The following is a 15,118-nucleotide window of genomic DNA, read 5'->3' as shown; positions in this document are numbered from 1 at the left end:
CAACAGTTGAATATCCAGCATCTAAATCAGAACTGAATCCTGAAAGCCTTTCAAAATGTTAACCAGGACCATTTCTCACTGCTAAGGACAGCTCCAAGACCAATGCTTATGTGAATCTACTTGAAATTGAATTTACAGTACTTGAAAGGCGCAAAAGTTGTTAAATATTCTAAGATAATTAGAAACATTATATTCATAGTAAAATCACAAATTATCGGCTCTAATCCAAATTCCTACTTCAAGATTGTCATCAAAGTTTTCTGTTTTATTGGAAGATTCAGATTTGTAAGTTGAGATTTATTTAAAGGTGTCCTAACAATGCACTGACCCTATTTGGAAATAATTTTCATTTGGAGAAAAAAGATAGAAGGTATAAAGATAAAAAGATTGAAGGTATAAAGACGACTATAGTTTCATCTTTTCAAAAAAATCATCAATTTATTATCTGTCATAGTATATGGAAGATACAAACAATACAATCTGTAATGTCAATTTCTTTATACGAGCTCTTCCAAACACAAATTAGGAAAATCGACATTCTCTTTACTAAATTTACTCACCAAAGAATGGATTATGCTTTTTTTGAGTCTATATCCTTCTCTGAACATTAAATCTAAAGCAATCAAAATATCATCTATCCTATCTTCTTGTGTTAGACCATCAATCAGGTGCTCAAAAGTATGCTCCTTGGGTTTCAGCTTCCAACTCAGCATGTTTAGCAACCATTCCATACCTTGTGCAAAATTTCCTTCTTTACATAACCCAATTATAATATAATCATGTGTACAGGCCATTGGTTCCAAATCCCTATCATGCATATCTTTCAACAACCTCATTGCACCCCCAGTGTCTCCAACTTCACAAAGTCTTTTGATAAGAGGAGTAAAAGAAGAAACTGATGGGTCTAAACCTTGTGCAAGTAGTTCGTTTAGCAGATTGGCAGCCTTAACTAGCTCGCCGTTCTGGCAAAGGCCTTTGATTAGAGAGTTGTAAGTGATCAAATCATGATGAACACCCTTTTGAGACATTTCATGAAACAAGCTCAGAGCTTCACCAGTCCTTCCATGCAAACACAGACCCGAAATCATTGTGGTGTAGCTAACTATGTTTTCTGCATAACCTCTACTGCTCATATCATCATAGAGCTTCCTTGCCTCAACAATATCACCAATCTTAAAATAACCATACATCATTACATTATAGGTATATACTCATTCGGCACAAGTCCTTTGTGAATCATCTCAAACCACAGCTTCCTGGCCTCGCCAAGCAACCCAATATCACAAAGACCTTTGATCACTGTTGTGTACATAACCCTGTCTGGGAAATACCCTCTATCCTTGAGATCATTAAAAACCCTGAAACCCTCTACATTCTTTCTCTTAAAAAGTCCATTAATAATTTCTTGATAAGTAGAGATACCAGGATTACATTTCATGGCAATCATAATATGAAGAATCTCAGAAACTCTAGTATACTGTGTCTCCTTACAGAAACCAGAAATAAGTGTGTTAAAAACAGTATTATCAGGACACAGGCCTTTATCAAGAACCTGTCTAAGAAGTTCATACCCATTAAAAACTTTGTTTTCGGCACAAAATGCCTTGATAAGATATCTAACAGTTTCAACATCAATGCTAGCTACAACACCAGATTCAAGCAAATGTTCATACAATGTCCAAACCAAATCAGTCCTCCCGACTTTCAAACAAGCCAATAGAGACGCATTAAAAGTTGACACTGATGGTAAAAAACCAACCTTTTTCAAAGTAACAAACACATCAAGTGCATCTTCAACCATTCCACCGTTGCTGAGACACCAAATGTACGACTCTAAAGAAGCAGGCTGTGGAGTGAAACCAGGGTTATCAAGCAAAGATTTTGCAGCTTTGCAGGCACCAGCATCAACAAGTGTATCAAAGAGAGCATTGTAGGAAGATTGATCCGGTGAGAAACCACAGTGAGAAGAGAGCCAATGAAAGAAACGAAGGGAGAGGAAGGAATTGTTTTGGAGGTTGAGATAACGGGGGAATAAATTGGGTTGGGAGAAATTGAAAGAAGGGTATTGTGAAAGAAGGGTTTTCTCCCAATGTGGTTCAGTTCGAGTGATCTTACAAATTTCATTGAGAATATGAGTAAAGCATTGATCTTCAGGAAGCGGGGTTTGGGTGGGAGAAGGATAATCTCCTTGTTTGGTTTCTGTGGTGAGGTTTCGGAAATGGGGACTTGAAGTGCAGTGAGAATGACCAGAGGTAAGATGGAGAAAGGTTCCACTTCTCCTCACTGCCATGGAATTCGAAAATGAAGCTCAAAGGTTTTCGGAGTGGAACTGGAAATCGTCAGTCCTGATCCCGTTGTTTCTCTACAAAATGGATTAGTTTTAAGGTTTAAATATGCATTTGATGCTCACAAATATACTGTTTTTTGCTTCTAGTCCCTGTAAAATTAATTTTTTGTTTTTCATCTTTGCAAATATTACCACATTTTACTTTTGGTCATTGTTGTTTTGTTTGTCTTTGCAAAATTTGTTCATATAGAAATTGGTCCCTATAATATGTCTTTAATATTTATTTAGTCCTTATGTAGCTCATATTGGAGGGACCAAAATCAAATATTCTGTATATTACAAGGACCAATTTTAATTCTAATAATAAACAAATTTTGTAGGAACTAAAACAAACAACAAAGGCTGAAAGCAAAATGTGGTATATTTGCAAGGATGGAAAAAACAAAATTTACAAGGACTAACATAAAAGAAGAGTATATTTGCAAGGGTAAAAAACATATAATTAAACCTAGTTTTAAATCTCTATAATTCCACATACATGTCTTAGATCTGCATAAATTCCACATTTTTAAAATGATAGTATTGACTGTAACCTAGCAGCAAGGATTATTAACAACAGACTCCACATGTGACAGCGAAAATATAGAATTGATTATAAACCAGCAGTCCTACTCCATCCAGCAAAAATGAGTTTTATAAATTTGGCACAAAAGAATACAAGGCTGTCGATATTAATTTAAGCTCTGGTACTAATAAAAACAGAATCAGCAAAACGAACCAATACAAATGATCTTTGGCCTCAAATACACACTTCAAATTTGGAACATTCAGGTCATTGATAGTGAATTGAAGTTTGAAAAATTACAAACATTATAAGTTTATAACAAAATAGTATAATAACTAAAATTCTTTTCATGAGTAAACTTTTGATGCAATCTTCAAAAGCCACCGATTTTCAGCTATCCAGAACAAATATAAAGCAAAATGGGGAATCCAAAATTGCAAAACCAGTAAGATGTATAACTGACAAGATGTATAACTAAGAAGGATACCAAACATGCACTAATCTAACATCATACTAAACAATTACCATAACTAGTCACACATACAAGAAACAAGCAAAACCACCACCAACAAAACCACCTACATTTCAATAACTCAAATAATCCTTCACCTACTGAGCAATCATACAAATTGAAAAGATTTAGCAATGCTCTTACTTGGTGTACTTCTGAAGTAAAGGGAAAGTGTAGTGGTGAAGATGAGCAATGATGGACAAAGACAAGTACCCTATGACTATGTAGTGGAAACTGTAAAACAACAAAAGAATCACAATCAGAGAAAAAACCAAGAAGATGATATTCTTCAACACCACAAAAACACAAAATCTACAAACCTTTTTCACTATACCTTGTTTCTTCACGATGAGATTAGTGCGGATTCTGAGACGGGTGTGGCGTGAACAGAGCTTCTCTCGGAGACCTGTTTGAGAAGGCGCTTCAATTCGCGACGGAGCTTCTATTGGCGATGACGGCGGTGGGTGGTGATGGCAACGGTTCGAGTTCTCTGATGAGGGAACAGTATATTTACAAATTAATATCTTTTAACAAACGAATAAGTGTGACAAAGAGGTTATAAATTTAATTGAACCTAATTTAGTAAAATAATTTAGTATTGTTAAGTTAATTAATTAATAGTTGAATTAGATTATCTTAATAAATTAGTGTGATTAGGTTATAAATTTCTTTTAATTATTTGTGATTTTTAGTTAAAATTTTAAATTATAAAAATAATTTATATAATTATTGAAAACTATAATCGATAGATAAATAATATCATTATTATGATTTAATCAATATGTAATATATGAATCTTAATGTACATGAATTAATGAGAAACTTACTTAGTTATTAGTTAAAATGTTGAAGGTAAAGATACGCTTTTTTCCATAGTATTGTAGAAATGTTTAGTAATTTGATTTTGAGTTAAATAGCAAAAAACTCTATTTAAATATTAAACAAATTTTTTTATTTTATTTTTCGTTGATAAATATTTATCTAATATTTTTTATATTAGCTATTGTAACATCCCGCTTTTTTGGGACATTAACTAATAGAATTTTAAACGTAAAAATACAAATTCGCTTTTATTTATTTATAATTATTTTAAATACTTGTTTATCCTAAAATCAATTAATAATATTTTTAGTTATATTTTCAAAAATAAAGAATCAAAATATTTACAATCACTAAAAGTAAATTTAATACGTTAAATAAAAGAGACTTCATAGCCAAAATTATTGATATTTTACTACCCCAAGCATAAATCATAGTTGGTCATAAACTTTGGACTTGTGGAAAAACTCACCCAACATGTCTAACCCCGATACAAAAGTATCTCGGAGCCTCCAACCGCATACTATTGTACTTCCTCACATTTCTCCTATTGGATTGACCGTAACGTTATTCGCTCAAGTAACACTATATGTAATGTAACGTCCTGTCAAATGTAAGAGTTATCTCCAAATAACAAATACAAAACAACTATGCATGCATATATAGTTGTCATAGCAAAAATATAAATAAATCATGTACTTCATTTAACAGTTAAAATTCACAACACACCAAAGATACACATCAACCAAAATGCACAATCTATTTGTTAGATTATATGTCAATGCATGATTCCGGAATATCACCTCCCCCGCAAGGGCTTCGTGGGTCCTTCCAAGCAACACCACTAACTCAAAATCCCCGCAACGATCTATAGGCTCCAACCAATTATGGACGCACCACACAACTTTGGGCTCCAACCAATTATGGACGCACCACACAACTATGAATGGATGAATGTAGACACTTTTGTTAGTAACAATATAGATCACTCAACCAGAGCGTCCCAAAATTATCCAACCTTGTCCTAAACCAACTTAGTTTTGACACAGTAACCATAACATGTCAAATACAACCATTATAACAATGTATAATATAACATTCATTTTCCACAATTTGAGCATATCAAGCACAACCATTATTAATATTCATTTTGAAGATAACACACAAATAGAACCAATACATAACATCACAATACATTTATATCACATATAATTCAAGTAGGAAAGCGAATGGAGTGATGCCCTTACCGTTACCAAAGTTGTTTCTAAAATTATGTTTCACAAACTCTGTCTCACTCGTTTCACACCTGCTGTTGTGCGAGCACGGTTGACAACGAAGACTTGAATGTTGCGAACCTGCTGTCCAAATATCAACCCGATCCAACGGTTAACGAATGATAAATCCATGTGTTTTCTGAAACTGATTTAACAAAATCGGGAATATGGTTACTCCTCTATTTCTCTTTTGGTGGTTGCCTTTTCTATCAAAATAGTCTATCTCTTTTTCTCTCATAAACCTTTTTTTTACATGGCAGAGTTTTTTTGAACGGAAGAGGTCCATTTTGTTTTTTCCTTTTTTATCAACGGTGAGGAACGTTAAGCCAAACGTGGGAAAACGTGGGAAAATGTGGTATTAAATGGAGAAAGTGATATTTCAATCTAAGCCATGAAATTTGTTTTAAACCGTTACATTTTATTATTATTATTATTATTAAAAATTAAAATAACACATTATAATAGTAACTAAAAGTTTCTAGAATAATTATCTCAACTCTAAATAAGGTATAAAATGTCGTTACATTCTACCTGCCTTAAATAGTTTCGTACTCGAAACTTGACCCTAATGAAGAAAAATACGGGTCTTAAAATACTTATCAATAATAAAAATTTGTCTCATATTTTTAATAGTTATGGATGAGAAATATCTCTCATGTATTTTTTTTTATGTATAAATGATAAATGTTTGTTTCATGATTTTTTATATTTATCATTCATAAATATTTGTCTTTTTGTTTATTAATCAATGACAGAGATTTGTCAGATATTTTTAATATTTTTTAATGGTAAATATTTGTCTTTTATTTTTTTATATATTAATTTTAAATATCTGTTTCATATATTTTTTTATATTTATAATTAATTAATATTTATTCAATTTTTTTATGCATCAGTTATAAATATTTATTCAATGTATTTTTAATATTTATTACATTATTTTGTTGTGTGTTTTTATCTTCTGAAATTTAGCAATATTTAAAAATAAAGGGACAATATAGTGAAAAATGAGGAGAACAATATTAGTTTTTTTTTTTGACAAGAATTTTCTACTAAGATAGTTATATTTTATTTATAAAAATAATGTAGTTATATATTTATCTGATTGTTATAAATTTGTATTTATGCCCGTTGTTTATCGTTTCATATCGATATTAGATGATTACACTCGTATGTTTTAGTTACAGTTTTTATGTGGCCAGGCTGCTCGGGTTGAAAAAAATTCAAATCTTCTTCCTCATACATAAAGGTATTTTTCGGCATGAAAGTATTCATCCAAATTGTTTTTCTTTTCGATCTTTTTATTTTAAAAGTTGATATTTAACACAATTTTTTCTATAACTAAAAGAAATGATTTAACAATTTTTATTTTTACCTTAATATTTATATATCACCATTAATAAAATATAAATATCACTCTAACAACTATTCATCACCACATTCGAACAACACCACCACTACCCTTATCTCTAACTACTATCACCATCTCTGAGTACTACTATCACTCATCTCTAATCACCATCGACACCACCACATCCGACCATTTTAGTCATCGTTAGTCGTACTCCAATCACATCATCGTCAGTCATACTCCAATAATTTTTTTTTATCGTTGCTGACACCTTAGACGAATAATCACTACTATGATAGCCAGAGTCTATAACTATCATTTTCAACAACTATTTCTAAAATGATTATAACTATCATTTGGTGAGTTCATAATGAGATTTAGAAAACAAAGTGAATTAATTGAAATAAAATAAAAATAAAAGCTAAAATTCAACTTAATATTGAAATTCATAACTAAAATTAAAAAAAGTGAAAAAGTGAAATTCAAAACTCAAAACTGGAATTCAAAACACAGAATTGAAACTAATTTTAATTTTTGAAGATTTTAAAATATAAAATTAAAAAATAAGTGATTTTTATGTAAATTTGATTTTGTTTTTGTGATTCTATCGTCTAAACGTGGCGTCGTTTTGTTTGTCGTCTTGTGCGGTATTATTTGACTTTACATCTTGTTGTGGTCATTTGATTCAAAGTGACTCATTATGTTTGATCAATTACAAACTCAATCAATGACTTTAACATCTTTAATGTTACAAATTTAAAAAATATATATTTTAAACACTTTAATTTTGTCAAATTTATAAATAAAAAAAATTATAATTTTATATAATTGAATTATTTTATCAATTTGAATAAATATCGTATTTTTACTAAAAAAAAAGTGTCAATTTGTTTGTAAACACACATTGATATGATTATCAATTTTTATGGCAAAAATGCATCCTTTAAACTTAGCCTAATTTCTACTTAAATATTTTTTAAAAATTCGTGATTTGGTTACATTTTATTTATACTGTTGGCCATTCATCTCATTTTATTAATACAATTAAAAATATTTGATTATTAAAAAATTTATCAAATGTTGAATGCAATAATATGTCTTTAAGACTAATCTTTTAAAAAATATTCACCAAACTCTATAAAGAATTTATATTTTTTGATTTTCTCTGCAATCATTTAGACGAATGTATAACTTTAAAGTTTGATATAAAGACAAATAATACATCAATTTACATTACAAATTAAATAATTATAAAATTTTGACATTAATAAAAGATAAAAAAAAATTAATATTAAATATAAGAAATTATATTCAAGAAAAATGATCTCTTTTATATTGGGGTTTAATAGATTTTAGTTGAGACCTAATTATTTTAGGTGACTAAATGTCTTTTTAATAAGAAAAAAAATACATAATAAAATAGAATACAAGTGATACTTTAATCCGATGAAACTAACAACTTCGCAACTCGCAAGCATGTCAAATGAAGTGAAATTGAATATTTAAAAAGATGATGGAATTAAATATGAAGACATTCATTCCAATCTACTCATTGATTTTCCATTTTTGGTTGAACGAGTATATTTATTCACCATAAGCAAAACATTCACAAGTCTCGTATGCAATAAACTATTGAAAAATTTCAGATCTCTTTTACTTTGGTTGGTCAAATTTTTTATCTTCGATTTAGAAGTTATTTCGTTGAAACCTCCACACACACTACTTCTTCTTTGAAATTCACCTATTTGATAATATATAATTTGACTTTTATATTTTTATTTTTTAATTAAACTAAATATTTATTAAAAAGAAACGAAAAATATAATAACCGAAGATCTTTTATATTTTTATAATAACACATAATTTGTATTGTTGGTGAGGCCAAAGTTAGGGCTATAGCCTAAGACTTGGAAAAACTCCAGCACTCAAGAGTTTGAATAGTTTGTACAATATCAGAGATTCAAAATATCTTATTATCACCATTGCATGGTTAAAGTTCCAAGTCATGAATTTAAAATTCCTTATTAAAATTCAAAGACAATTAAAAATTTGAAAAAAGCTCTACGAGAACTTAATCTGTAATTAGCACTGATAGAAATATATTATATTCGATACACAAGTTCAATTTGTTATTTTTTTTGTATGCTAAAGGAAGATTTTTATTGTGAGTACCCAAATGTATGTATAACTGTGTATTTGATTTTATAATTGCGACAATTAATTTTGATTGAATTAATTTTAATTTAAAATAAATTTAAAATAAATTTAAAATAAATTTAAAATAAATTTAAAATAATTTTTTTATATTTAAATATATTTATATAAAAGTAATTCAAACAAAATTTAAATATAAAAATATTCACATTTAAAAGTAAAATTATAAATCTTAATTTAAAATTAGAATCAATTTTAAAAGAAAAATTAATTCTAATAAAAACCTCAAACTTACCAAAAATCAATTTGAAATCATAAAAATATTTATTTACTCTCACAAGAGTGAATCCAAACAAGCTAGAAGTAGATGATATAGATCCCATGTAATGTGGAATACCATATTTTCAATGGCCATTAAACAGTATTATTTTCTACATACATACAATTTACCGTAATACGTAAAGGAATTAATTGGACAAATTTAGAAACCTGTTTTACATAGAATTCAAATTATATAAACCTAGCTTTCAGTAGTATCAAAGATTGAAGATTCACAACAACCATTTTATGCTTTTTATATTTTCTTTTACCCGGTTGCCCCACTAATTTGTCTTTATAATTTTTACCACCAAAACTTTTGGTAACAAGACAATGAAAACCACGTGATACTGATCACCTTTTGATTTTGTCAAGTTTCACTCACCAATTAATCCTTCTTTCTATCTATCCCCTTACAAAAACAAAAGATAACAAATATTTATGCTTTACAATGCTTCTTATTCCTATCATATAGAGAGCGAATAATTTTTTATTTATTTATTTATTTTTATTTTAAATTTTATCTTTACATGGCAAATTTGACAATACTCAACGATGAAATTAAACCCTCATAGCAACACAAGTTCTCTTTATTTTTTTATTTATCATTCAATACCCTCATGCACACCCTAAATTTAAATAATTATAATAATCAAAATAATGGATTATAATAATTTTTAATTTCGTACCCTTAATTACCCAATGATATTTTTCTTTTTACACAAATTAAGTATATTGTTATTTTCCTTTGCATTGATGAATACTTGAATCCCTTATCAACTTCAAATTAAAGCATCACTTCATTAAAATTAACACAAGAGAAGTTAAATCATACTCTGAAGCCTGAAAAATGAAATAAACACACGACATGGTTGATTGGAGGGTGAGTTAAGATCATGCATATATAACGATCCATTTTTAGCCTTCACATAAACTTTCAATGATGAATTCCCATGGTCCAAATGTTAATGTAATACACTAATTAATACTTATGAAAATATACTATATAGTCTCAAAAAGAAACACATGAACGCCACTAATTAATTAAATTGTACAAAGATCATTAAGCACTAGTATTAATTGTATCTTACAATAACAATAATCTCAACACATTTATGCTAATTGCAAGCAAAAGATTAAAAACCTATATATATATATATACTGCTTGAATTATATAAATATCCACAAACTCATCTGTGAAATAGATGTTTACAATACCCAAAAGGTTAATCATTAAAATGGGATTTTCCTACTATAGTACTTTTTCTTCTTAGTTCTTACAAAATATATGAAGATATTAATTAGTAAACTACAATAATGGAATTAATTAATGTACCTCAGTGTTAATATCTGACAATATTTCATGCACTTCTAGCTGTGCATCATATCAAACCTGTTAGGAGAATTGCATGTGATCCATTAAACTCTTCTGTTTCTTTATACAGCAAAATGTGCTTCTACGACTAAAATAACAATTTGATATGTGCATTAGGTATATAACTTATTCTCAAATAATTAATCACATAAAATTAAAGAAACGTGAATACATATATATATATACCTTAATTAAAAGATGAAATATATAGTATGATGAATTAATCATGGATCAAGGCCAAGTCTGAGCTCCAAGTCCACTTCATCATTTTGTTTCTGATTTCCACTCCAAATGATTTGATTATTATTATTATTGTTATTATCCACATGATCATGAGTTGGACCAATTTGAAGACTCAAATTAGCACCTTGAAGCTCTTGGTGATTCAAATGCAAATTAGGCCAATTAGATGATGATGATGATTTTGGATAATATTGATCATATGGAAAAGCATTGACATTTGAAGGTAATTGGTTTGTAACAAGGTTATTTGGTGGTGGTAAATATTGATGTTGAAAATACATGTGATGATCAAAGTTTTGTTTTATGGTTTGTTCCGAAGAAAAAGGAAAAGACACAACTTCATCATTGGTGGTGTAGAATTTGTAATTTGTATATTGTCGTGACGATGAAGAATTTGTTGGTTGCTTAGCTTTTGCTCTGTCTTTTCTATGAATATTCATGTGACCACCTAATGCTTGAGCATTTGTGAAACCTCTCTTGCAAAATGTGCATTCATAACAACGTTTTGTTCCGGAGTTTTCATCTTGATCATCATTTTCTTCAATTGAAATATCTGAATTCATGTCAACAAAATAGTAAAATGCAACTTTATGATGATTAGAGTTTTATATGGTATAGACTATAGAGAGAATAAAAGATGATGTGAAGGGTGAAAGGGGTTATATTGAGTAGAAGAATGTAATAAAAGGGGTCAAAATTAAAATTAAAGAAAAAGATATAATTGGTTAAGTCTATGTGGCAATCGAGGTTTTGCATCAATTAAATGAGAGTATAGTTTTGGCGTTTATTGATGGGAGTTTTTCATTTAGCCGGCTCTATAAGCTAAATGAATTAACCTAAGTTATTTGATTTGATTTGAATTGATTTGGTTACACAGTTTGTGCTTATGTTGCTATCATGACGTGGTGGTTTAATTTCTTTTGGTATATCTTCTTTGCCGCGTCAATTTATGAGACTAATTCTTGTGTACTATCTCAAATGTAATTAAGCAGCACTATGTGTTTATGAAATGAAACAATTTTAGAGTGTTTTCACACTTCTATTCGTCTCTTTTGCCTGTCAATTATCTTACTATATATATCATTCTTTAATGCCAAACAGAATATGCACATGAGTCGGTGCATATATTGTGATTTACTTTTTCCTTTTTTCTCCTATCAAATCTTCACAAATAACCCTCATTCCCACGTCAACATAACAATCCAACTCTTCATTTTTTTTCATTAGGTGAGGTAAGATTAGTTATATGGGTCAAATCATTAACATCATAATATCTTATTACAAATTATATATAAAATTTGTTAAATAAACTTGAATCTCCATCTCAAAAATTAATTCAAAAAAAAATTATATATTTAAAGTCCAATAATCTTGACAATATTGAAGTCTAACACAGCATCAATAACCACTCTCACATGCAAGTGTGGATCGCAAGTCCAATTTCCACATAACATGAATTAATTGAAACTATGATAGACGTGAAAATATGTATTGAAGTTGTATTGAGTCATTCATATGAGAGAGGAATTTCACAGAGGGAATGTAGGAGAGTTAAATTTTGACTATATATAAATAATCATGATTAGTTAAGAGTTATTTAAAAATTATATATGATTAAATTTATATATATATATATATATATATATATGTGTGTGTGTGTGTGTTTACACACTTCATTTTTTTTTCTTTCAGTTTTTGGAACTTTTACTGTTTTATATAATCATGAGTAATTGTACCTATGAGAAAAATTAATATTGAGTTGTATTGCATGTGAATGCCAATTTGAGCAAATGAAAGAGGGTTGAAGGATAAACGATGCACAATGTGAACATGCAAAGCTAAAACGCGTTGAAGTATCTCCAATTAATTAAATGTCTTTATCGTATTTCTGAAAGAAAAGAATTAATTAAGTGTTGATATATTTAGGATTTCGTCAGTAACTTACTTGCACTTAACTGCCTATCTAGCCATTCTTTAAAAGGAAGAGACATGTGTACTATTAGTATATATCATCTAGTATAGGAACTAGGGTGTATCCTAATTTCATCCCAAGCTAACTTTATTATTTACAAGTAATTGATAAGAGGTGTTAATCAAATATTTAATAGTTTTAAATAAAAAAATTATGAATTTAATCTATTCAATAACAATATTAAATTTGATAGTCCAATTATCGAAATTTAATATTTATAACAAGTTTTTAATCAGAATAACTCAACGTAGAATTATTTATTAATTCAAACTGAAAATACTTAGCTCCAATTAAATAGATTGTACCATTTTTCAAATTATTGATAAAGGAGGGGAATGCATGGGGCCAGTTCAAAAGGAATAATATTGATAGTAACCTATTGGTCATTTTTAAAGAGAAATCTCTAGAAGAGACCAAATGTCTCCTTTGTAGTGTAGTGTATAACACAATACAATTAGCTAGTATCCATGAACTTAATTATAATATTTTTGGTTTAATAGTCTTTGAAACGATCGGTTCTTTATTGGGTTCCTTGTTGAAAAGTTAGCTAAATTGCTAATTAGTATTGATTGATCAAGTATTTAGTGACGTATGATAAAGACTAAGTATTCAACTCTAAAGAAGAATGAATAATCGCAATTGGGTGATTGAATGGAAAATGGGTCGTGTACTGACAACAACCCGAGTACTGCTTACAATTGCTTGTATTGGGCTCTAGAGCTTTTAAGCTTTAGAGATCCACGATCCACAATATCTAAATTAATTCGACTTTACTTCACCTTGGTCAAAGAAAAAGAAAGTTACATGTATAAAAATATAAAGTTAAAATATGTTCTTAGTCTTTTCAAATTTTAATATTTTAATTTTAGTTTTAAACTAACCTCTAAAGGCTTAAAAAATATTAATTTTTTTTGAGATAATAGAGGAAAAATATGAGGTTGGAGGTAGAGTTATTGATAGAAAAAATTAGATTAGGTGAGGTATGAATAATGAAGAGGAAAAAATTGAGTTGGGTGAGGAAAAATATGGATTGTTGAGTTGACGAAGATGATGAAACTAACTTTTTGAGTTTGTGATTGATGTTGATGAATATGATGAAATCCAAACAAAATTTTTTATAGGGACTAAAACTAAACAATGTTATATTTGCAGGGACAAAAAATATATTTTCCTTTGTCATCTCATGTTTTTTGTAACGTCCACTTGACGTTAAATATCAAAAATAAATTTTTCTAATATTGGAGGGATGAAATCCAAACAAATTACAAAATTAAAACTGAAAGTGTTGAAGTTGCTTGAAATTGTAATATATTGAAACTAAGTTTTATATTGTTCATTATGATAAATAAAAAGAGACAAAAACTATATATATATATATATTAGTTTTAGTTTTTCATTACCACTTGCATCAGCTAGAAACACTTTAGGTTTATATCTATATTTTTCTTTTGTACTTTTGTCTTTGAGTGTTGAGAATTAAAGTTAGATAATTGTTTCGGACAATATAGTTATTGAGGTTGTGGAGTGTTTAAGATATGTCTATATGTGTTATAAATATTTTATATACTGTTATTTTTTTATTTTCATTAGACAACAATTGTGATTTTTTTCTTTTGATTTTGGAGTTACTACATTATATTCTTATGTGTAGGATTATGTTTTATAATTTATGTATGTTGTTTTTCCCAACAACTAGTATTAGAGTTTTGGTTTGGTCCAGAGAAGCCTCTAAAGGCTTAAAAAATATTAATTTTTTTTGAGATAATAGAGGAAAAATATGAGGTTGGAGGTAGAGTTATTGATAGAAAAAATTAGATTAGGTGAGGTATGAATAATGAAGAGGAAAAAATTGAGTTGGGTGAGGAAAAATATGGATTGTTGAGTTGACGAAGATGATGAAACTAACTTTTTGAGTTTGTGATTGATGTTGATGAATATGATGAAATCCAAACAAAATTTTTTATAGGGACTAAAACTAAACAATGTTATATTTGCAGGGACAAAAAATATATTTTCCTTTGTCATCTCATGTTTTTTGTAACGTCCACTTGACGTTAAATATCAAAAATAAATTTTTCTAATATTGGAGGGATGAAATCCAAACAAATTACAAAATTAAAACTGAAAGTGTTGAAGTTGCTTGAAATTGTAATATATTGAAACTAAGTTTTATATTGTTCATTATGATAAATAAAAAGAGACAAAAACTATATATATATATATATTAGTTTTAGTTTTTCATTACCACT

At 28.6% G+C, this 15,118-nt stretch overlaps 2 protein-coding genes across 5 annotated transcripts; both read right to left on the bottom strand.

Moving 5' to 3' along the window:
* Positions 1-411: 411 nt before the first annotated feature.
* Positions 412-3,886, bottom strand: LOC101498485 (pentatricopeptide repeat-containing protein At5g18950-like). Of its 4 annotated transcripts, none has more exons than XM_073367215.1 (3): positions 3,684-3,886; positions 3,508-3,597; positions 412-2,362 (listed from the first exon to the last, which is right to left on the bottom strand). In XM_073367215.1, the coding sequence occupies exon 3, from the start codon at positions 2,288-2,290 to the stop codon at positions 1,193-1,195; it is 1,098 nt and encodes a 365-aa protein (XP_073223316.1). In that variant the 5' UTR covers positions 2,291-2,362; positions 3,508-3,597; positions 3,684-3,886; the 3' UTR covers positions 412-1,192. The 4 variants fall into 4 exon arrangements, with proteins under 4 accessions (XP_073223316.1, XP_073223314.1, XP_027189339.2 ...); XM_073367213.1 differs by having other exon boundaries at positions 3,698-3,886; XM_027333538.2 differs by having other exon boundaries at positions 412-3,597.
* Positions 3,887-10,878: 6,992 nt separating this feature from the next.
* LOC101503281 (zinc finger protein GIS3) lies at positions 10,879-11,460 on the bottom strand. The gene has a single exon (XM_004495400.3). It carries the CDS (start codon positions 11,458-11,460, stop codon positions 10,879-10,881), a length of 582 nt encoding a protein of 193 aa, XP_004495457.1.
* Positions 11,461-15,118: the final 3,658 nt, after the last annotated feature.

The sequence above is a fragment of the Cicer arietinum genome, chromosome 4 (assembly GCF_000331145.2).
Source record: "Cicer arietinum cultivar CDC Frontier isolate Library 1 chromosome 4, Cicar.CDCFrontier_v2.0, whole genome shotgun sequence".
In the NCBI taxonomy this organism is placed as follows: domain Eukaryota; kingdom Viridiplantae; phylum Streptophyta; class Magnoliopsida; order Fabales; family Fabaceae; genus Cicer; species Cicer arietinum.
Note: the sequence above shows the minus strand (reverse complement) of the source record. Positions and strands in the feature narration are given on the sequence as shown.